At 36.0% G+C, this 23,221-nt stretch overlaps 2 protein-coding genes across 3 annotated transcripts in view; one reads left to right on the top strand and one right to left on the bottom strand.

Annotated features, from left to right (window-relative positions):
- The window catches only part of LOC123565386 (nucleotide triphosphate diphosphatase NUDT15-like), an 11,011-nt gene extending 763 nt beyond the window's left edge, over positions 1–10,248 (top strand). The window contains exons 2-6 of the mRNA XM_053549128.1: positions 3,597–3,787; positions 4,050–4,148; positions 4,448–4,523; positions 8,909–9,105; positions 9,488–10,248. Of these exons, the coding sequence (XP_053405103.1) occupies positions 3,597–3,787; positions 4,050–4,148; positions 4,448–4,523; positions 8,909–9,105; positions 9,488–9,588 (664 nt within the window). The 3' untranslated portion in view covers positions 9,589–10,248. The remainder of the gene's footprint in view (positions 1–3,596; positions 3,788–4,049; positions 4,149–4,447; positions 4,524–8,908; positions 9,106–9,487) is intronic.
- LOC123566472 (protein CA_C1420-like) lies at positions 9,822–16,240 on the bottom strand. Of its 2 annotated transcripts, XM_045360607.2 has the most exons (6): positions 15,403–16,240; positions 13,145–13,186; positions 11,555–11,723; positions 11,206–11,330; positions 10,598–10,728; positions 9,822–10,046 (listed from the first exon to the last, which is right to left on the bottom strand). In XM_045360607.2, the coding sequence occupies exons 1-6, from the start codon at positions 15,719–15,721 to the stop codon at positions 9,822–9,824; spliced, it is 1,011 nt and encodes a 336-aa protein (XP_045216542.2). In that variant the 5' UTR covers positions 15,722–16,240. The 2 variants fall into 2 exon arrangements, with proteins under 2 accessions (XP_045216542.2, XP_045216543.2); XM_045360608.2 differs by lacking the exon at positions 13,145–13,186 and having other exon boundaries at positions 15,403–16,223.
- Between the last annotated feature and the right edge of the window lie 6,981 nt (positions 16,241–23,221).

The following is a 23,221-nucleotide window of genomic DNA, read 5'->3' as shown; positions in this document are numbered from 1 at the left end:
GAAAACAGTGCATTACTTGATTCACCTTCATACATTGTCTGATAATTGATTGTCAGTTGAAACAAGAGATCACAGAGTGATCTTGGCGCCCACCAATGTGCCATTTTTGAGTGTTCCAAATTTCAAGACTTATTGACTAGCTCAAGGTCAAATTTCATTTCCGTACAAAACACAAATCTATGCATGTGGTCCAAATGTGAATCCTGTACCTTCAAAAATGTGAAAGTAGGTCACTAGGTCAATGTCAAGGTCAAAGTTTGTTTCCGTACACAAAACTATGCATGTGGTCCTAAATTTGAAGCCTGTAGCTACAGAAATGTGAAAGTAGGTCACTATGTCAATCTTAAGGTCAAAGTTCATTTCAGTACACAAAACTATGCAAGTGGTCCAAATTTGAAGGCTGTAGCTTGAGAAATGTAACAGTAGGTCACTAGGTCAAAATCAAGGTCAAATTTTACTTCGGAATACAAAACTATGCATGTGGTCCAAATTTGAAGCCTGTACCTTCAAAAATGTGAAAGTAGGTCACTAGGTCAATGTAAAAGTCAAAGTTTGTTTCGGTACACAAAACTATGCATGTGGTCCAAATTTGAAGGCTGTAGCTTGAGAAATGTAGAAGTAGGTCACTAGGTCAAAATCAAGGTCAAATTTTATTTCGGAATACAAAACTATGCATGTGGTCCAAATTTGAAGCCTGTATCTTAGAAATGTGAAAGTAGGTCACTAGGTCAATGTAAAGGTCAAAGGTCATTTCAGTACACAAAACTATGCAAGTGGTCCAAATTTAAAGGCTGTAGCTTGAGAAATGTAAAAGTAGGTCACTAGGTCAAAATCAAGGTCAAATTTTATTTCAGAATACAAAACTATGCATGTGGTCCAAATTTGAAGCCTGTACCTTCAAAAATGTGAAAGTAGGTCACTAGGTCAATGTCAAGGTCAAAGTTTTTTTCGGTACACAAAACTATGCATGTAGTCCAAATTTGAAGGCTGTAGCTTGAGAAATGTTAAAGAAGGTCACTAGGTCAAAATCAATGTCAAATTTCATTTTGAAACACGAAACTATGCATATGGTCCAAATTCGATGCCTGTACCTTCAAAAAATGTGAAAGTAGGTCACTAGGTCAAAATAAAGGTCAAAGTTTTTTCCAGTGCACGAAATTATGCATGTGGTCCAAATTTGAAGGCTGTAGCTACAGAAATGTGAAAGTAGGTCACTAGGTCAAAATCAAGGTCAACTCATGTCAAGGTTCATCTTGCCACTCAAAAATATACATGTGGTCCAAGTTTGAATGTTGTAGTTACTGACAAGAACATTTTAAAAGCTTTTCCCTATATAAGTCTATATGAACCATGTGACCCCCGGGGCGGGGCCATATTTAACCCTAGGAGAATAATTTGAACAAACTTGGTAGAGAACCACTAGATGATGCTACATTACAAGAAGATTTTCAAAGTTTTTCCCTATATAAGTCTATGTAAACCATATGACCCCCAGGGCGGGGCCATATTTGACCCTAGGGCTATAATTTGAACAATCTTAGTTGAAGACCACTAGATGATGTCACATACAAAATATCAAAGCCCTAGGCCCTGTGGTTTTGGACAAGAGGTTATTCAAAGTTTTTCCCTATATAAGTCTATATAAACCATGTGACCCCCAGGGCGGGGCCATATTTGACCCCAGAGAAATAAATTGAATCATCTTGGTAGAGGACCACTAGATGATGCTTCATACCAAATATCAAAGCCCTAGGCTATGTGGTTTTGGACAAGATGGTTTTCAAAGTTTTTCCCTATATAAATCTATATAAATTATAGAAATAAACAAAGGGCCATTACTCACTCATAAATTGTTGAACCAGTCTGATTTTCAGGGGGACTCAACTAGGGTATCAATACATCATTCTGACAAAGTTTGGTCAAAATCCCCCCAGTAGTTTCTGAGGAGATGCGATAACGAGAAATTGTTAACGGACGGACGGACGGACGGAATGACGGACGGACGGACCACGGACGCAGAGTGATTTTAATAGCCCACCATCTGATGATGGTGGGCTAACAAAACAAACTACGATGTGGAATAAAGTGAAACAAACGCTATAGAAAAACAATCAACCCCGTAAGTGTCCCTTTATTTCAGTACCGTTTTATTCAAGTCGTGATATATTTTGAAATGCCAATTTTTGAATCACAGTAGTGAGTTTCTGGAACAATGTCTTAATGCAAACGAAGTGCACAACGTTATCTACTTGACATAACTCACAAAAACAAGGATAAATATCAAACAGGGAATGCCACGTTCCAAAAACCTTTATATTAATCAGACTTGTTTGCAATCAGCAGTTCACTTTTGCTTGGTTCCAGCGGAGTTACTCGAACAGGCTTGAATTCATTGAAAACGCGCGTCTTCTAATGCTGGTTAGTTTCGCTTTATTCTACATTACAGACTGCTTTGTTTCAACTTACAATGCATTGTAAGGCAATGTATCAAACTGAATCAAGTTATGCATCATTTTGAATAAATTTTCCTCCAATTAAGTAGCTCTTATTTTAGCAAATTTAGCAAAATATTCATAGCTTTGTTTAAATCTCAGAATTATTCGGGACTGAATCAGATTTGTAGAAAAAATAATCGCACATCACTTTATATTTTTGCTTCAGTCTGCATTGAATGACCGTCGAACTGAAACATCTCCAACTTTGCTTTGGTTAAAACAGCATTTGATTTTGAAATTCAAAGTGGTCAGAGATTGTACATAGCTTTGTTTCATACGCATTTTATTGATGATTCAATTAAAGCATTGCGTTTTAAAAGTCAGGCACGATGTAGATTGTTTCTAATGTTGCTTTTAGGTGGCTTCGGCTGTCCATAATAGTGCCCGATATTCATAGATAAATTATGCCCTAGACAGAACCTAAAGCAGTTCATTTTTAATAGCTTGAGTAATTTAGAAATATCAAATTATATTATGATTGCAACACGTGTCCTGGCATGCATTTCCAATACCGTCCAAGAACACGGCCTGCAACAGTTTCGTTTTTGTCGTTCACTTTTTCTCGTATTATTAATATTTCATTGTATAATTTAAAACAACTGAATCAAACCAGAATGAAAGAGATAAACAAATCATTTGGAATTATTGTATCCGAAATGAATGATTTAAAAGTAAACAATGGAACATGCAGTGCTGTCTTCTCATTTTAGCACCGTGGACTTCACCACTATAAAAGTCCCGGAACAGGGGGATATACTTTATTTCTTACGCAAGCATGTCGATTTTATCTGGACACTACGTCAGGAAACTTTATACGTATGCCAAAGTGTCTAACAGAGTAATGATCGAGATAAATTAGGGACGGAAATTGATTAACTTGACCAGGTTTGTTTCGTACACCGTTGTCTTTTTTGTTTTTAAAAATTAGAATAATGTTATCTTTAAATTTACGCTAAAAATCTTATCTTGAATTTTTAATATGCCGATGTTAATGTAATGCTGTACATGCACCATCAACCTATTTATTACATAGACCTGATTGTCCTTGAAAACTGTTTTTCTCCCGCAGAAAAGAATGCAAGTCTTGTTATTTGCTTTCAGAGAAAGCTGGGTTGACTGTGCTGTGCGTGAGGTCCAGGAGGAAACAGGACTTACACTGCACAACGTAGAGTATTATACGGCTGTAAATGCAGTTGAAGTGGACAAAGACTATCACTATATCACAGTGTTTATGAGAGGGGAGTCAGACAGTAAACAGGAACCAGAAAATTTGGAAGCAGATAAATGTGAAGGTAAATATTTTCATGATCCAAGCAAGCACATGAAAGTCAAAGTGATTTGCTAAGAATGAAAAGTGGATCCAAGGCATATAAGTTTTTATCAGAGAACATACATGTATATGCATATAGTTAAAAGATGTATAATTGCCGATTTATACATGTTTTATGGATACAAAGCATATACATGCTTTTATTCCAGTTTGAAAGGAATATACGATACAGGTCTGTTTAAGGTTTCGAAAAATAAGCTTACTTCAAACTTTATTTTTTTTAGGTTGGAGCTGGCATGAATGGGAAAAATTACCACCACTGGAGTTGCTGTTCTGTCCACTCAGGGTCTTCAGAAAACAAGGATTTAATCCATTTCAAACTAGTAATACTACATAATACGGGAAATGAATGTGAAACTTCTAATTGATTGATAAGCAAAGATAAAGATAAACTTCTAATTGATTGAAAGCAAAGAGCTAGAGCTGCGAATGTGGTCAGTTTGTTGATGGTTTAAGTGTATTAATATAAACAGGAAACAAGAAATGCAAACATGCACTGTAAACAAGGTACATATGTGGACATTATCAAAAAATATTGTATATAACATGACATTGAAGTCGTCTGTGCAATTAAAGATATCAACCATCATGTTTGTGTTAAGCTTATCATTTACTTAAATAGGTATTCAGTGTTGTTTTGAGGAAAAATCTGTTCTGGGAACAAAATTTATGTATTGTGTCGAGCATTTCCTTGTCTTGTATGCAGTCTGTTACGTGTGTAAACGCTGTGGAATTAAACATATTTTATGCAGACGGCAAACGTATTCTTAACGAAATGAAAAGGTGAAATGGCTTGAGGAACGCTTGAGTTATAGCCCTTAGAACTTATATGTTTAGTATATAGGTTACTTCTTTGCAAATGACATAGGTTCATTTTTCTATGGGATATTGCGACCAAGTTTAGTACATTTTTACACATGTAGCTTTCTTTGAGACTAAGGTATATATTTTGGTCACTTCGGTCCAAGTCAAGGTCGCTATTAATAGAAAGTTGTTCATACCGGTTGGCAGAAAAAGCTATTGCGACCAAATTTGGAATTTATGAAGCTTTCAATGGGCCAGGTTTTTTTTATTTTTATTTTGGGTTTTTTGGTTAAAACAGAAAAAAAAAATGGAATCTCACAGGTTGCCCAATACGGCCAAAATTAAAATGCTACAGGCTCTGGATCATTGTTACTTAAAATATATAAAAACAAGAGGGCCATGATGGCCCTATATATCGCTCACCAGAGTTGATCTGGCCTACTGACCTAGTTTTTGACCCCACATGACCAAGAGTCGAACTTGACCTAAAGATCATCACCACAAGCATTCTGACTAAATTTCATAAAGATTTGGTTACATCTGCGGCCTCTAGAGTATTCACAAGCTTTTCCTTTGATTTGACCGGGTGACCTAGTTTTTGACCCCACATGACACAGGTTCGAACTTGACCTATAGATTATCAAAACAAACATTCTAATTCTCATGAGTTTCAAACCTAAATTGTGGCCTCTAGAGTGTTGAAAAGATTTTCCTATGATCTGGCGTAGTGACCTAGATTTTGAACCCACATGGCCCAAATTCAAACTTGACCTAGAAATGATTAAGACGAACATTCTGACCAGGTTTATAAAGATTGGTTACACTGCGGACCTCTAGAAGTTTCACAAGCTTTTCCTTTGATTTGACCGATGACCTAGTTTTTGAACCCACATGACCACAATTCGAACTTGACCTAAGATTCATCAAAACAAACTTTCTAATTCATCAATGAGTCAACAAATGTGGCCTCTAGAGTGTTAAAGCTTTTCCATTGATCTGGCCGTAGTGACCTAGATTTTTGACTCACATGGCCCAATTCATACTTGACCTAGAAGATTAAGACAACATTCTGACCAGTTTCATAAAGATTGAGTTACAACTGTGGCCTCTAAGTGTTCACAAGCTTTTCCTTTGATTTGACAAATGACCTAGTTTTTGAACCCACATGACCCATTTCAATCTTGACCTAGAAACATCAAGAAAACTTCTGACAAGTTTCATAAAGACTGGATCATAAATGTGGTCTCTAGAGTGTTCACAAGCTTTTCCATTTGATCTGACCTACTGACCTAGTTTTTTGATCAACTGACCCAGATTCATTCTGACCTAGAGATCGTCAAGAATAACATTCTGAACAAGTTTCATAAAGATTGGTCAAAATATGGTCTTAGAGTGTTCACAAGCTATTCCTTTGATCTGACTACTGACTAGTTTTTGACCCACATGACCCGGTTTCAATGCTTGACCTAGAGAACACCAAGAATAACATTCTGACCAAGTTTCATAAAGACTGGATCTTAAATGTGGTCTCTAGTGTGTTCACAAGCTTTTCCTTTGATCTGACCTACTGACCTAGTTTTTTGATTCAACGTAACCCAGTTTCGAACTTGACCTATAGATCATCAAGAATAACATTCTGACCAAGTTTGATAACGAGTTGGTCAAAAATGTGGTCTCTAGAGTGTTCGCAAGGTTTTCCTTTGATCTGACCTACTGACCTAGTTTTTGACCCCATATGACCCAGTTTCGAATTTGAACTAGAAATCATTAAGTCTAACATTCTGACCAAGTTTCATAAAGATTGGGTAAAAAATGTGGTCTCTAGAGTGTTCGCAAGCTTTTCCTTTGATTTGACCCCACATGACCCAGTTTTGAACTTGACCTAGAAATCATCAAGGCTAACATTCTGACCAAGTTTCATAAATATTGGGTTAAAAATGTGGTCTCTAGAATGTTCACAAGCTTTTCCTTTGATCTGACCTACTGACCTAGTTTTTGACCCCACATGACCAAGAGTCGAACTTGACCTAGAAATCATCAAGACTAACATTCTGACCAAGTTTCATAAAGATTGGATTACAAATGTGGCCTTTAGAGTGTTCACAAGGCAAATGTTGACGCACGACGGACGCCGGACAATGACCGTTCACAATAGCTCACCTTAAACACTTTGTTCTCTGGGGAGCTAAAAATGGTTTTCTCACAATATCCAAAGTTAGGAATGAGACAAGAAGAGCACACCTTATGAAATTCATAGTTTTCATAGATACCAGTATCATTGTTTTGTCACCTAGTGACAGGGTGGGTTTTTGTGATCGTATTTTGTCCATCTTCCGTCCGTCCGAACACGATAGAGACCACATTTTGCAATCAATTTTAGTCAAACTTGCACACAACTTGTATTGGCATAATATCTCAGTTCCCTTCGAAAACTGGCCAGATCCCATCATGGGTTCCAGAGTTTGGCCCCTTAAAGGGCCAAAATTTGCTATTTTTGGCTTGTGAACACGATAGAGACCACATTTTGCAATCAACTTGAATCAAACTTGCACACAACTTGTATTGGCGTAATATCTCGGTTCTTTTGAAAACTGGTCAGATCCCATCATAGGTTCCAGAGTTATGGCCCCTTACAGGGCAAAAATTTGCTATTTTGGCTTTTGCAGCCATATAGAGACTACATTTATGGTTTGATTTGAAACAAACTTGCAAAATATCTTCAACAACAATAAATCTTGGATTCCGTGATGAATCTGTCAGATCCAATCATTGTTTCCGGAGTTACGGCCCCTAGTTGACCCCTGAAAGAGCCAAAGTTTGTTAATTTTTACCTTGTGAACGCGATAGAAGTGACATTTTATATTTGATTTTAACCACACTTACATACAACTTAAGTCACAATAAGATCTCGGTTCCTTTCGAAAACCGGGTAGATTCCGTCATGAGTTCTGGAGTTACTGTCCCTGAAAGGGGCAAAATTTTCTAGTTTGGCCCTTACAGCCATATAGAGGTTTCATTTATGCTTTGATTTGATACAAACTTGCATAGAATGATTATCTTCGTGATTTCTAGGCCTGGATCGAAACTGGGTCATGTCGGGTCAAAAACTAGGTCATCAGGTCAAATCAAAGGAAAAGCTTGTTAACAACCTAGAGGCCACATTTATGACCCTATCTTCTTGAAACTTGGTCAGAATGTTTATCTTGATGATTTCTAGGCCAGATTCGAAACTGGGTCATATGGGGTCAAAAACTGGGTCACCAAGTCAAATCAAAGGAAAAACTTGTTAACACTCTTGAGGCCAAATTTATATTCATGAAACTTGGTCAGAATGTTGATCTTGATGATTCCTAGGCTAAGTTCGAAACTGGGTCATATGGAATCAAAAACTAGGTCACCCGGTCAAATCAAAAGAAAAGCTTGTTAACACTCTTGAGGCCCCATTTATGACCCTATATTCTTGAAACTTGGTCAGAATGTTTATTTTGATGATTCCTAGGCTAAGTTCGAAACTGGGTCATATGGGGTCAAAAACTAGGTCACCCGGTCAAATCAAAGGAAAAGCTTATTCATTTGATGTGCATGAAACTTGGTCAGCATGTTTGTGTGCATGAAATATCGGATGAATTTTTATCTGGGTCATGTAGGGCCAAAAACTAGGTCACCAGGTCAAATCAAAGAATAAGCTCAACACAACAGGCCATGTTTTCTGGTCTAATCTTAACGAAAACTGGTCAGAATATTTGTCTCCCATGAAATCACTAGGTAAAACATGTTTACATTGTTATTGTGTGTTACTCAGGTGAGCGACTTAGGGCCATCTTGGCCCTCTTGTTAGTTAATGTCATTGTTAATAAATATAGAAACGTGGTTTTCAATCAATTATTTAGTAAGGAATGAGAAATTACTACAGAAATTAGTTATATTTGGTAGCTTTTACGGAGGCTTAAGACTGAAATTCAGTTGCATTTTGGGTTGTTTGGTCAGTCTTTAACAGTGTTACTAAAAATAGGAAAATACATTTGTTTGTAACTTCAGTAAGGAATGAGACATAACATTTCATTCTAAATTTGAAAATTGGGTTTGCGTTTTGGTTTGCATGGGTACTTAAAATATATATTATTTATGTTCAGAAATAATGTACCTTTACTCTGTTTAAGCTATTTCAGCTTAATTCCTTGAATAAGGAGACACAGTGCTATCTTGAAAACGAATATATGTGTTTTTTGTAAGCAGTAAATGCCTAAGGAGGTCGCACAACATATATCTTCATTTTCAGGGAATCATGGGAAGAATGTGCGATACGAGAAACGCTTGAAGAGACTGGTCTCCGCTTGACGAATGTCTGTTTCTCCACAGTTGCGAATGGTGTAGATCTAGCTAATGACTACCATTATCTAGAGCTCTATATGACTGGCGAAGTAGATACAAGCTATAAATTAGAACCGGAAAATCCAGAGCCAGAGAAATGTGAAGGTATTTACTTTTTCCTCTGTAAATACAGAAATTACGCATTTCCTATTTATTTGGGTACTAGATCCATGACTACAGCAGTTTGACGAGTCTGTAATGGACTATATCGTTGTATTTTTCTAACACAGACGGGACGAAAGTTAGAGGGTTGGCGAGTCTATGGTTCCGGCTTCGTTTTCAGGCTGATACATGTAATGTAGAAATTGATGGTTTACTGCTCAGGTTAAGCAAAAGATCTATCCCAACAATATGTATAAAAGAGAAAACTTGTCACAGTACCTTGTCTCACTTACATAATATTATTATAGTGGAATCAGTTAAGTATTTAGTATTAAATTATTCTTTAAGACACTGTAAATGATTCCTTAAATATTGTTTATACCAGGTTGGTTCTGGATGTCATGGGAAGCGCTTCCTCCATCAAATGAACTGTTTTTCCCGCTAAGGTTAATAAAGGAGCAAGGGTACAAACCAAACCTACCATAGCACCTAAAATGAATATCTTACATAAAATCAAACATTATGGCGTATGTATTTACTTTGGAAAAGTGCCAGGAAGAGAACAACAAATCTGAGAACTACTGAATTGAAATGATGAGAAGGCGAACCATCTATATCAAACTTTGATGGACAAGTGTGAAAGATTCAAAACGTATTGGTATTTTCTGGAGATGAATAAGAGCAAAGAACGTTTATAATAAAGGACATGAATTTATTTATTATTGTAAAATGTCATTGCGATGAAAACTGGCAGCCATCATTCCATAGTAACTTGGATGCAGATTTGCGTATACCGTTGATGTCCATGACGACACATCCAGATGCGACAACATCCCATGAAGCATCACTAGACCGGTGTAACCACAAGAAAGAGCCCGATCAACAAGTGTTCCAGCTTTGACAAGAAAGTTAAAATCCAATGTGCTAGCCCATTTGCCGACAGCCTTAAACGATAAATGTAAATGAGTTAGTTTGCTTCGTTAAACAAATTGTTACTATAACGTATATTAATATGCTTCTATCAAGGCAAGGTCAACCTGATACTATATTTTTGTAAAATTCTGATCTACTCTTTAAAGTAGTAAAATAGTTTCGAACCTTGTAATCACATATAAAGCTGATGAAATAAAATTGAAACAAATTTTATGGATTTTAGCGCATCTTTTATTTTTTAGTCATCAGTGTTATCTTGATACTACGGCTCTTTTGCCATATTCAGTTTACTGTTACTAAAGGATTAAAATAAACGTAATGATTTAATCACGTAGCCTGCATGGCGGCAAGTGGTTTGACCATTGGCCGACCAGTGCAGCCAGATCAGCATCACAATCCGTGCAGTCTAGATCTGGTCTGCACTGTTACTATTCAGTCCATAAATTTTAGTGAAAACCCCTTTGAGTAAAAGTGGTACTGTCCAAATTGAAAGATGGACTAGTCCATTATAGAAATATAGCAGGCTAAGGGTTAAAGTGTTTATATCGAGGTAGACACCTACATCATCGAAAGGCTGAGAGGCATTTGAATATCCATATGGTCCATCAGCTTTATGTGTGTGCGCGAGATCGGAGCTTATTATCACAGCTATCCTTTGTGGGGACTCGTCGAGAAGTCTGAACAGATCATTGCCTGCAATAACATATGTCAGATACTGTTTCCACTATAACCTTTTGGTAAGCATACAAATTGCTGATGGAAACTGATGACCACAGTACAAAAGATCAGTCTGGCTGCTAAGTGTAATTGTCATAATGACAATCTAAAATTGAGAACGACAGCAGTGCATGTAAGTAGGGTGTATGTGTGTATATCAAAACATATGCATATTCGCCAGCGGTTACCAATGCGGGCAACTCTATCAGAAAAATATTATACACTTTGTAGGACAGTGAAAAGAAACAAAACGAAATTACAATTTAAGCTTCCATTAGTGCTCTAGTTTGCAAAAAAGTATCAAAACAGTTAATGCACTTTGAATTTGCTCGATTTGTTAGTTGAGATGGCGGAGAGAAAGGTTTGATACGCGTCTGTGAATTCCGTTATTCAGTATGTTACTCCGCTTCTGCTTACGTATCTTGAAATATCCTAAACTTCTACTTGTCTCACCTAACTGGATAAGCTCGGGTATCATATGTACACTATCAGTGTACCGTCTCGTTGGCTGTGATAGAATAACAATTTTCGATATTGACATATTTCCAACAAAAAGTAGTGGAATTACTTCTCCCCATCTAAAATAGAATTAACATATTTATCTATGCTAAAGTTTAAAGTAACTCATAAGTACATAACTCAATATAACAGGTGCAGTTCATCATTCTTTTCACAAAGTATGGCGGCAGGTGTTGGATGAATTTACGCCAAGCTTTGACGAGTTGAAATAAATACTATTATAAATATTTTCGATATACAGCTTAAAGGCTCCGAATAAATTTATTCGTAAACACGTACATACCTTAATGAAATAGAATTTTCATTTCCTTCTGGTCCGAAGGCGGTTAACAAAGACACATTCCTGCTGTACCCAAACAATTTAGTAACCATAGAAGCTATCTGGGTTTCAAACTCGACGCTTAGGTTGTACCGACAAGGCAGGACCAGGCAATCATCCGCATCACCATAGCCTATTGTAAAGTTTATATATTGACACATAGTATGTTGTTACGTTCATACATTGTATCAAATATGAAACACACAGCCTATTGTTAAGTTCATACATTGTATTGAATATCAGATACATAGCTTGTTTTAATGTTCATACATTGTATCAAATATGAAACACACAGTCTGTCGTTAAGTTCATACATTGTATTAAATATCAGATACATAGCTTGTTTTAATGTTCATACATTGTATCAAATATGAAACACACAGTCTGTCGTTAAGTTCATACATTGTATTAAATATCAGATACATAGCTTGTTTTAATGTTCATACATTGTATCAAATATGAAACACACAGTCTGTCGTTAAGTTCATACATTGTATTAAATATCAAACATAGCATGTTGTAAAGTTTGCACATTGTATGAAATACCAAACAAGGTGTGTGTGTGTGCGTGTGTTTGTGTGTGTGTGTTCGGGTTTAACGTCTTTTTCAACACTTTTTCAGTCATATAAACGACGGTCTACTTGTAGCAGTGAGCACAATGCCGAACTTTATAGTGCTGCCTCACTGGAATATCACGCCGTAGACACGTGGCATGATACCCCACCCAGTCACATTATACTGACACCGAACACTCTCCTCGTAATGCTGAGCGCCAAGCGAGAAAGCTACTAGGCTACCGAGACGGTCCCAAACAAATAGACTTTTGTAAACTTGACTGACTTAGAATATATCGGTTGCATTTTTGTAAAAATGAAATAAATGAGATATTAGTATGTGCGAAGTAAAAATAGTATAACCAGGAAGGTCTAATACCTATCAGTTGTTCCATTTATAACGTTTGAGATTCAGTATAGAAATTATAAACAAAATCAGAATTCTTAACAGTTTTTACATTGTTTTCGCCGTTGTTATCAGAATAGGATCTGTGCATAACAAAAGCACAGCTATATGAACATACAACTGTATTATTTTACTGTTATCATATGTATTACAAGATTGCTATATGATATAATTGACTGATACATTAATTTAGCACTACTGGAAGTATATAAAACATACTATTGACACATAATTCGAGAGCTTAATTTTAATTATTATGTTTACGAAGCAGTCGAACAAATAATAGTCAAGTTGCCAAACTATTCTAAGTTTAAATGTGAACATGGCTGACATGGTACATGTATAATGAACAAACTTACCAAATTCGTATTGTGACTGTTAAAAATGTGGTTTGGTAGAATGAATAAAATTACATCTTTTAACTTGATATTTTTTAATTTAAAATAAATTTTAATATTACAGTAATATTGATTTTAAAATAAAATAGCATATAGCAGGCTGGCTGTTTTGTTTAGTATATATAAGCGTGTAATGTGTTTCTGATAATAGCAAAGTGTTAGTACAGTAGCTGTCCGTATGATCATACCATAATACTTCTGTAAACACAGCAGGTATCCGCGCCTGTATAAGGGTCAGCTATAAAAAGAAAAAACTTCATGACGAAAAGAAATGAAAGAAAATGAACTAGATGTTTAATTAAATCATCTTATTTCTATCCTAAAAATCTGTCCTAAAACGTTGACTTTTTCGGAATTATTGAATACTTTTGACCACAGAAATGCGAGTTTACATAACTGCATGCCGTGTGCGTCTGATAAACCTAAAATTTTGGTACTTAATTATGTGACTGGTGTCTTAAATTGTTAATTCATTCTGTAAGTAAAAGCTTTCACAATGTCAGACTGCCTTAGTCCATTTCACAGCCTGTACTGAAAAATGAACTTTCATTTATAATAACCGGGTATCTCCGCATCAAGAAAGCCTTGAAGCAAAATGTTATTTTAACACTAAATGTTACAAATCGAGTTTTAAAAGCTGTTGATGAATCAGAATTTTCTTATCTGGATATCTTTAATTCACAGTTTGAATGCTTTCAATCGCATATCACTGTTGAACTGAAATGAACTTTTATTATTATAATTTATATGACTATAATTACATCATAGCTATTTTTGATGTGGCTGGTTATTAATTCTGTTCATATTTGAGGTGATCATGAAAATATTTTATCCAATACAATTCTTGCATTAAATTTACGGACTCCCATTTCTGTCCCTTGTTGACCTGATATCTGTTTTAAGAGTGTACTACAAAATGATAATTGGTGATAAGATAACGGGTAGATAAGGGAAGAAACTCGCATATCTAAATTGTCTCATTAACGGTAAATACAGGGTACTCCCGTGATGAAAGAAGTCTTTAGTTTCACATGATACATTGTATTAAGTATCAAAATATGTATAGCCCACTGTTGCTTTGCCTTGGTGTTTTGCGTATATTCGTTTGGATGCAGAACTATAAAATGCAAATATTATCGCCACTACAACTGTGACAAGACTTTGTAAATATAGATATATGTTTAAACCATTATTCTTGTTCATGCATTCGATTAAAGTGCATCGTCCTTTTTGCTGGTTTTATTAGATTATACACTCAGAGACTTTTATAAGCAATCACTGTTGTAATTGCGATAACTTTGATAATATTTAAAATACACGACTGAAATTTTCTTGGTCACCTTTGTCCTAATATACTATTTATTAGTGAGGGTAATTTTCGATCAAAATGGCTAAAATCAACCATGTGTGGTATACTTTATTGTTTAATTTTCAACGTAATCTTAACGAAATATATGAAAATAAAAGGTGGGCGATTATAAATGTCCGAGTCTACACTACAGTACATATATGATGAATTTTCGGGTCCAGACAAACTTTTTTATGTCCACTTTAGAAATTTACTTATGTAGGAAACTCCATCTTAACCTAGTGATGAATTTTCTGTAAATTTACTGCACACATAAAGGGGTAAAACGGTTACCCAGATATTTTGTTATAATCAGCCAACAGTTTAAAATCATAAATTTCATCGTAATAGCGAGCGTAGCTCGCGAGCAATTGCGCGAAGCGCAATTGCGAGCGCGTAGCTCGCCTTACGGCAATGTGTAGGCGAATATAACAAAGGTGTGCCGAATGGGGCAAAGTGATGTAGCTGAAAAATTTTCCTCTCGTCTGGGCGCCGCCATTTTGGGTGCCGCCATTTTGTTCTACTTCCGTCAAAGTCGGGAAAATTGTTTGGTTTTTTTTTAATTTTATATTTGAGTTACAATCTCTATGTTCATTAGGTGTCTTTATTTTTAAAAAAGTTATGTTATGGAAATAATTTCAATTTTGCTTTTATTTTACAAAGTGCGTGTCCCTAGACGACAGGTGCTCACAGGAAATGCTTTGTTGGCAGTGAATACAGAACTTCATTTGATTGCTGAATATTATCCATCACTCAAAAATAATGCAAAAAAGATTTCCAATTGGTAGAAAAAAATATGATTTTCTTTTAAAAGATCAAGCATTGGCCAGAAAATGGGATAGAATATCATAAAAAAGCATAAAGCAATAAGAACGCCACAAACAGGTAATGACGTCACCGTGACACCGGCTTTCCATAAATTTTGCAACGTATGATATTCGCTGTTACAGGTATAATGACACTAAATTTTTGTTTCTTTTCAAGTGAATAGGTTCTCGGAATTGTTTTAAGCAGTGAATAGTTTCTTTGCCGTTTAAGCTACGCTCGCTCAGAGGCTTTGCCTTTTTCATATTAGAATTAGAACTAAATTGACAAAAGGAGCATACCTGACCCCATCGCATTGCTATACAGCAGGAAATTTCGATAATCAGATAGGCCGTGTGGTGTACTCAGAAATATAATATCTGGTTTAAGGTCTTTAACATCCCTTCCAACTTTCAAACAAGCCTCGTGTAGCGTCTTCGCTTCATCCCTCTCCGTTTGGTTCCGCGTATTGAAATTTCGTGGGTCAAGGGCTACGCCGCCGTGCGGCAAAACAAATCCGCCCACAACTTTACAGTTTGTATATCCGATAAAACAACAAAAACTTAGAAGAAAAATAATCAAAACGCATCTTCTGTAGCTTCTGGAATATACCTGTTCCATCAATATTAACAAGAATTTCTAAGAGCTGTTGTCCCTCAGTGTTTTTATTGTTTTGAGTGAAGAGTAAGTCAGTATGGGTAGTTTCCCTTTGATGTAATTCTCTACACAACCAGGCGCGTAGCGAAACCGTGATACTCTCGAATGAGTAAAGAACCGGTCAGAGGGGTAAGAACAACATCGCCGCATATGCGTAGCTATATATATACTGTTTTATTTATCATTGACTGTGAATTCACATTGAAATTTTGATTATTTCTCCTTGGGTGACCCACTTTATAAACTATTTTGGTTGGCTTCCTAGTGAGGAGCTAGTTTTCCCTGTATGTCACTTTGGAAAATCTTAAAATCTTTCCCTTTGAAAAACTGCAAGCCAGTTTTTAAAGCAATTTGACAAACACTTTCGTTTAAAAAATGATGATTTCTACCAAAGCTGTTCTCGTAACGTACGTTCGAGTTGTGAAACGTGTGGGCGATTTAGGACCGTCATACATGGCCGTCTTATTGCAAAAGTATTCCAGCTAATTTCACGTTAAAAAGTAGGCATAGTTGAATTCTAATTTCTCTAAAATAGTTCTGCATTAAATCTTTTCTTATCCGACTCCCCTTCTGCTAGTACACCTTTACTGTATGGACTGGCCATGTAGTTGATCGGTGTTGTAATTGAATGAGGTTCGCCAGTCATTAATTCATCAGATAATCTAAGTCTATAAATGAACTAATGCAATAGGCCCAACACGACAAAGGGAAAATAATGTTTCAGGTTCGTTTTGATTCCGTTTATGGACAGTGGTGGAGATCAATAATTCGTGGGCGCTTTATGTATATTAGGCATCATAATTCCAGATAGGATAAAACATTTGAGCTAATTTGAACATATTTCTACATCTGGCTATATAAAGTTTACCCAAAGTCAAGTTAACGGATTTCAACCTCCCTTAATAAGTACTCCTAAAATTGTAGCAGTTTAAACGAGCATTTTGTCAGCAGTAATTTGTTTAATTCGCAACTTTAAATGTTTGTATCAATATAATTATATTTATGAATTTGAAATATATTGAATATAAGAATTGATAGCTATAGTCATCTCTTACCAGTTATTTATTTGCTCCGTCACCTATCTGCTCATGCTATCCGTCTGTCTGTCAATACGTTGAAACAACTAAAAACTAGACCTGTTACACAAGCTGCATGACCAGTTTTGTTATTCCACCACCTTTTGTCATCACCTGCAGAAGGCGCTGACCATCCGTCTGGTTCGCAGGAATACAATGCTATGACATTGAGTTTCACGTACCCACGCATTGAATGTACACTGTAAAGTTTCCCAGGTTAAACCTAACCCTAACCACTAATCAGTGTATTATACACTCGATGCGTGCGTACATCCAACATGAGCGAATAGATATTTGCGTGGTTTCGCATGGCAAAAATGTAAACTGCTTTAGTGAAAAAAAAACCGTTTCATATTGCTAACATCTGAATTTGGCAAGAGCTGAAATTTGTAGGCTTGGGAATTATGGGAATATTCCGTCCATCACAAGTCATATCTCAGACATGGTTTGAATGATTTCTATAAGACTTAATTAGTAGAATGTTCGTTGCGATAAGCAAATGCGGACCTGCAAATATCAGTCAGATTGTTTGAGGAAAACAAGATTTACAGACATTTGTATTTATATATTTTGCACATATATGTTGTTTCATTCCATTTTCCGTCCGACCAGAGCCGAGCTTAAGACATGGTTTAGAATATTTCAGTAAAACATGATAGAAATGTTAACTGCGATTGAAAAATTTCCGTCTTAATTATTGCCAAATGATGACAAGACTAATGACAATTTGTACTTACATAGTGTATAAAGAACTGATTTGTCGTTCTGTTTGTCCAGACTTGATAAACAGAATTTTAATTAAAAACATAGTAGGCTAATAATATTAAGTGTTATTTTGAAATGTGACCCTGAAAGTTTCAGTGAAATTGCTTGCTTGAGGAACATAAAAGTTATGACCCGTAGTACTTATATATACTGTTTACTAGATTGGGAATTCATTTGCAAAATGGCGTTGGTCCATTTTGCTATGAGGTATTGCGACCACGCGCAGTGCACAAAATTATGTAACTTTCTTATAGACCGAGGTATGTGTTCTTCTGCATGGTCACTGGGGTAAAGGTCAAGGTCGCTGCTACTGAAAAATTGAAAATTGATTCTGCTTACTTACTTAATTTATTTTGGAATAAGGTATTTCGACCAAACTTAAAATTTAACAAGCTTGCACGAATGTACGGTTTTGTTTCTAAGTTGTATGTGCCACTGTTAACAAAAGCATGTTTTCTCACATTAACTTAAATTAGGAATGAGATAATTAGCCAACGCCTAGGGAATGGGAAGCTTTCAAAAGTTTGGTTGCATTTAGGGTAGATTGGTCAAGGCCATTGTTACTAAATACAGAAAATTGATTTTTTGTTAATAATTTAGTTAAGAATGATCAATTGTGGCAGGGTAATTTCATGGAGACTAAAATTTAAGTTATAGTTATATATTAAACTGGTCAAAGTTAAGGAGAAAGTTAAGAACATACTTGTTATTAACCTCAGTTAGAACTTAGATCAAACATGGTAAATAAGTAGCTTTCGTAGACCAATGTTTTGGTTGCATTTTGAGCAGATTAGGTCATGGTCATTGTTCTTAAATGTATAAAAAATTGTATATAAACTGGAATAAGAAATGAGACATTGGTATCATACTGACCGCCATTTCAAAAATATAAGTGGTTTTTGTAAGCAGGGGATAACAATTCATTGAATTTGCTTTTTGGAACTCCTTGAGCATTTATAATTATATATATTTTCTAGATATAATTTGAAATCTTACAAATAAATTTATTTTAATTCCGATAAGAAGTGGAGGGCATGTCTCGAGACCACCTTTTTCCCACTTCGTATTCGTAAGGCCACCATCTTGGATAGGAAGCAGTCAATTTTCGGGATCTTGACAAAGTTAATCCCTCTGCTGTTACTACAAGGTCTACCGTGTGTTGATTTAAGGCAGGATTGACAAACAATGAGAGAAAAGAGGTATTAAGTCTTATTCCCCGAACAAAAGGTATTGTGCAGAGAGTAAATTACAAAAATTAACTCCTTAGTTTTGGAATGACTATAGTCATGTTTGGTATTAAACAAAATTAAGGCTTTAACGAGTACTACTGGTCATCTCTAGACGAACATTAATACGTCACTCGTGCGTAAAATCCGTCAATGTAACCTTACGAGATCTTTACTAGTTTGGTATTTCGTTTAATACCACACACGACCTATAGTCATTCCAAAAATAAAGGAGAACAAGAGTGCCATGATGGCCCTATATCGCTCACCAGAGTTGATCTGGCCTATTGAGCTAGTTTTTGACCCAACATTACCCAGTTTAAAACCTAACCTACAGATCAAACATTCTGAATAAGTTTCATAAAGATCGGATCACAACTGTGGCCACTAGGGTGTTAACAAGTTTTTCCTTTGATTTGACCGGGTGACCTAGTTTTTGACCCCACATGACCCAGATTGAAACTTGACCTAAAGGTCATCAAGACAAACATTCTGACTAATTCTGATGAGTTTCAAACTTAAATCCTGGACTCTAGAGTGTTAACAATATTATCTTTTGATCTGGTCTACCGACTTAGTTTCTAACCCAAGATGAACCAGTTTCATACCTGACCTAGAAATCATCTATAAAAACATTCTGACTAAGTTTCATAAAAATTGGATTACAACTGAAACCTCTAGAGTTTTAACAAGTTTTTCCTTTGATCTGACTGGATGAACTAACTTTTGACCCCAAATGACCTAGATTTAAACTTGACCTAGAGATTATCAAGACAAACATTCTGACAAATTCTCATGACTTTCAAACTTAAATTGTGGACTCTAGAGTGTTAACAAGATTTCCTTTAATCTGGCCTACTGACCTAGTTTTTGACCCATATGAACTAATTTAAAATTTGACCTAGAGATTATCTTTACAAACATTCTGACTAAGTTTCATAGAGACTGGGTTACAACTGTGGCCTCTAGAATGTTAACAAGCTTTACCTTTGATTTGAACTGGTGACCTAGTTTTTGACCCTACATGACCAAGATACGAACTTGACTTAGTGGTCATCAAGACAAACATTCTGACCAATTCTCATGAGTTTCAAACTTAAACTGTGGACTGTTAACAAGATTTTCCTTTGCCCTGGCCTACTGACCGAGCTTTTGACACCATATGACCCAGTTTCAAATTTGACCTAGAAATCATCAAGGTAAACATTCTGACCAATACTCATGAGTTTCAAACTTAAACTGTGGACTCTATAGTGTTAACAAGGTTCAAGGTTTTCCTTTGATCTGGCCTACTGACAAGGCTAGTTTTTGATCCAACATACCCTAGTGTCGATCTTGATCTAGAAATCATCTATACAAACATTCTGACCAAGTTTCATAAAGATTGGATCACAATTTTGGTCTCTAAAGTGTTAACAATCTTGTCATTTGATTTGACCGGGTGACCTAGTTTTTGACCCCACATGACCCAGATTCATACTTGACCTAGAGGTCATCACGATAAACATTCTGACCAATTATCATGCGTTTCAAACTTTAACTGTGGACTCTTAGAGTGTTAACAAGATTTTCGTTTGATCTGGCCTACTGACAAAAATTTTGATCCAACGAGACCCAGTTTAGAAGTTGACCTAGAGATCATCTATACAAACATTTTGACTAAGTTTCATAGAGATTGGATTACAACTGTGGTATCTAGTTTGTTTACAAGATTTTTCTTTGATCTGGCCTAATGACCTAGTTTTTGGCCCCACATGACCCAGTTTCGAATATGACCTAGAGATCATCAAGCAAACATTCTGGTCAAGTGCCATAAAGCTTGGGTCATAATTGTGGCCTCCAGTGTGTTAATTAACAAGGCAAATGTTGACGGACGACGACGGACGCAGACAATGACAGGTCACAGTAGCTCACCTTGAGCACTTCGTGCTCTGGTTAGCTAAAATTGTATTTAGCGAATGAGTGGTTTTGCTTCTGATTTAATACCATGAGCTGATAGGCGTTGAAACACCATTTCATAGGATACCAAGGAATGGCTATCTAAAGTCGAGCCATAGGGGAGAAAAGTTGTATTTTATGCACGAGTGATTACACTGCTGGCACCAGTCATTAGCATCACTCGATGCCTTTTGTTTGAAAATACATATTTTAGTCTTGTAATAAGAACGGTTGCTCGATTTTATGCATGCGTGAATTCTGTTGACTTCTTTTTAACTTAATATCTAGAGAAACAAGAGGGCCAAGATGGCCCTAGGTCGCTCAGCTGAGAAACACACCATAACAGTGTAAACATGTTTGACCTAGTGATTTCATGGAAACACATATTCTGGCCAATTTTCATTAAGATTGGACCAAAAATAATTATGGTCTCTTGAGTTTAAATAAGTACTTTATTAGATATGACCTAGTGACCTAGTTTTTGACCCCAGATGACCTACTAATATATTCAAACCTGACCTAGATTTTATCAAGGCAATCATTCTGACCAAATATCATGAAGACCAATTGAAAAGTACAGTCTCTATCACATACACATGGTTTTTCTTTGATTTGACCTAGTGACCTAGTTTTTTTATCCCAGATGGCCCATATTCAAACCTGACCTAGATTTTATCAAGGCAATCATTCCAACCAAATTTCATGAAGATCAATTGAAAAATATAGCTTCTATTGCATACACATGGTTTTTCTTTTATTTGACCTAGTGACCTAATTTTTGACCCCAGATGACCTATATTAGAATCTGACATTGATTCCATCAAGGCAATCATTATGACCAAATGTCATGATTTTTGTTTGTTTGTTTTGGGTTTGACGCCGTTTTTCAACAGTATTTCAGTCATGTAACGGCGGGCAGTTAACCTAACCAGTGTTCCTGGATTCTGTACCAGTACAAACCTGTTCTCCGCAAGTAACTGCCAACTTCCCCACATGAATCAGAGGTGGAGGACTAATGATTTCAGACACAATGTCGTTTATCAAATAGTCACGGAGAACATACGCCCCGCCCGAGGATCGAACTCACGACCCTGCGATCCGTAGACCAACGCTCTTACCTACTGAGCTAAGCGGGCGGGCTCCAAATGTCATGAAGATCAATTGAAAAATACAGCTTCTATCGCTTACACAAGGTTTTTCTTTGATTTGACGTAGTGACCTACTTTTTTGGACCTAGATGATCCATACTCAAACTCGACCTAGATTTTATCAAGGCAATCATTCTGACCAAATTTCATGAAAATCAATTGAAAAATACAGTCTCACAAGATTTTTCTCTAATTTGACCTAGTTACCTAGTTCTTGACCTGAGATGACCCATTTTCAAACTCGACCTTGATTTCAAGCTATCATTCCGACCAAGTTTCGTGAAGATCAATTGAAAAATACAGCCTCTATCGAATACACAATGTTTTTCTTTGATTTGACCTAGTGATCTAGTTTTTGAACCCAGATAACCTATTTTCGAACTTGGCCTAGACTTTTTATCAAGGTTATCATTCTGACAAAATTTCATGAAGATCAGTTGAAAAATACAGCCTCTATCGCATACACAAGGTTTTTCTTTGATTTAACCTAGTGACCTATTCTTTGAACCCAGATGATCAATTTTCGAATTTGGCCTAGATTTCATCAAGGTTATCATTCTGACGTAAGTTCATGAAGATCAGTTGAAAAACAAGAGGGCAAAGATGGCCCTAGGTCGCTCACCTGAAAAACACACCATAACATACCATAACAGTGTAAAAATGTTTGACCTAGTGATTTCATGGAAAAAAATATTCTGACCAATTATCATTTAAATTGGAACAAAAACCTTGAGTATAAACAAGTATTTTCTTTGATTTGACCTAGTGACCTAGTTTTTGACCCAAGACGATTATATTCGAACTTGACCTAAATTTCATCAAGGCTATCATTCTGACCAAATTTCATGAAGATCAATTGAAAAATACAGCCTCTATCGCATACACAAGGTTTTGCCTTGATTCGACCTAGTGACCTAGTTTTTGAATCCAGATGACCAAAACTCGAACTTGACCTAGATTTCATCAAGGCAATCATTCTGACAAAATTTCATGAATATCAGTTGAAAAATACAGCCTCTATCACATACATGAGGGTTTTCTTTTATTTAACCTAGTGACCTACTTTTTGACCCCAGATGAAACATAATCAAACTCAACCTAGATTTCATCAAGGCAATCATTCTGACCAAATTGCATGAAGATCAATTGAAAAATACAGCCTCTATCGCATATACAAAGTTTTTATTTGATTTGACCTAATGACCTAATTTTTGACCCGAGATGATCCATTTTCGAACTCGGCCTAGATTTCATCAAGGCAAACATTCTGACAAATTTCATGAAGATCAATTGAAAAATACAGCCTCTGTC

The sequence above is a fragment of the Mercenaria mercenaria genome, chromosome 8 (assembly GCF_021730395.1).
Source record: "Mercenaria mercenaria strain notata chromosome 8, MADL_Memer_1, whole genome shotgun sequence".
Classification (NCBI taxonomy): domain Eukaryota; kingdom Metazoa; phylum Mollusca; class Bivalvia; order Venerida; family Veneridae; genus Mercenaria; species Mercenaria mercenaria.
This window is presented reverse-complemented; position numbering and strand designations above follow the sequence as displayed.

Excerpts from the sequence above, each read along its gene's own strand:
- LOC123566472 (XM_045360607.2), bottom strand. The coding sequence starts at position 15,721 with ATGGAACAGGTATATTCCAGAAGCTACAGAAGATGCGTTTTGATTATT. Across the intron at positions 13,187-15,402 it reads TAGCAATGCGATGGGGTCAG|CTGACCCTTATACAGGCGCG; the intron begins GTATGCTCCTTT and ends TTCTTTTTATAG. Across the intron at positions 10,729-11,205 it reads ACCCGAGCTTATCCAGTTAG|GCAATGATCTGTTCAGACTT; the intron begins GTGAGACAAGTA and ends ATGTTATTGCAG.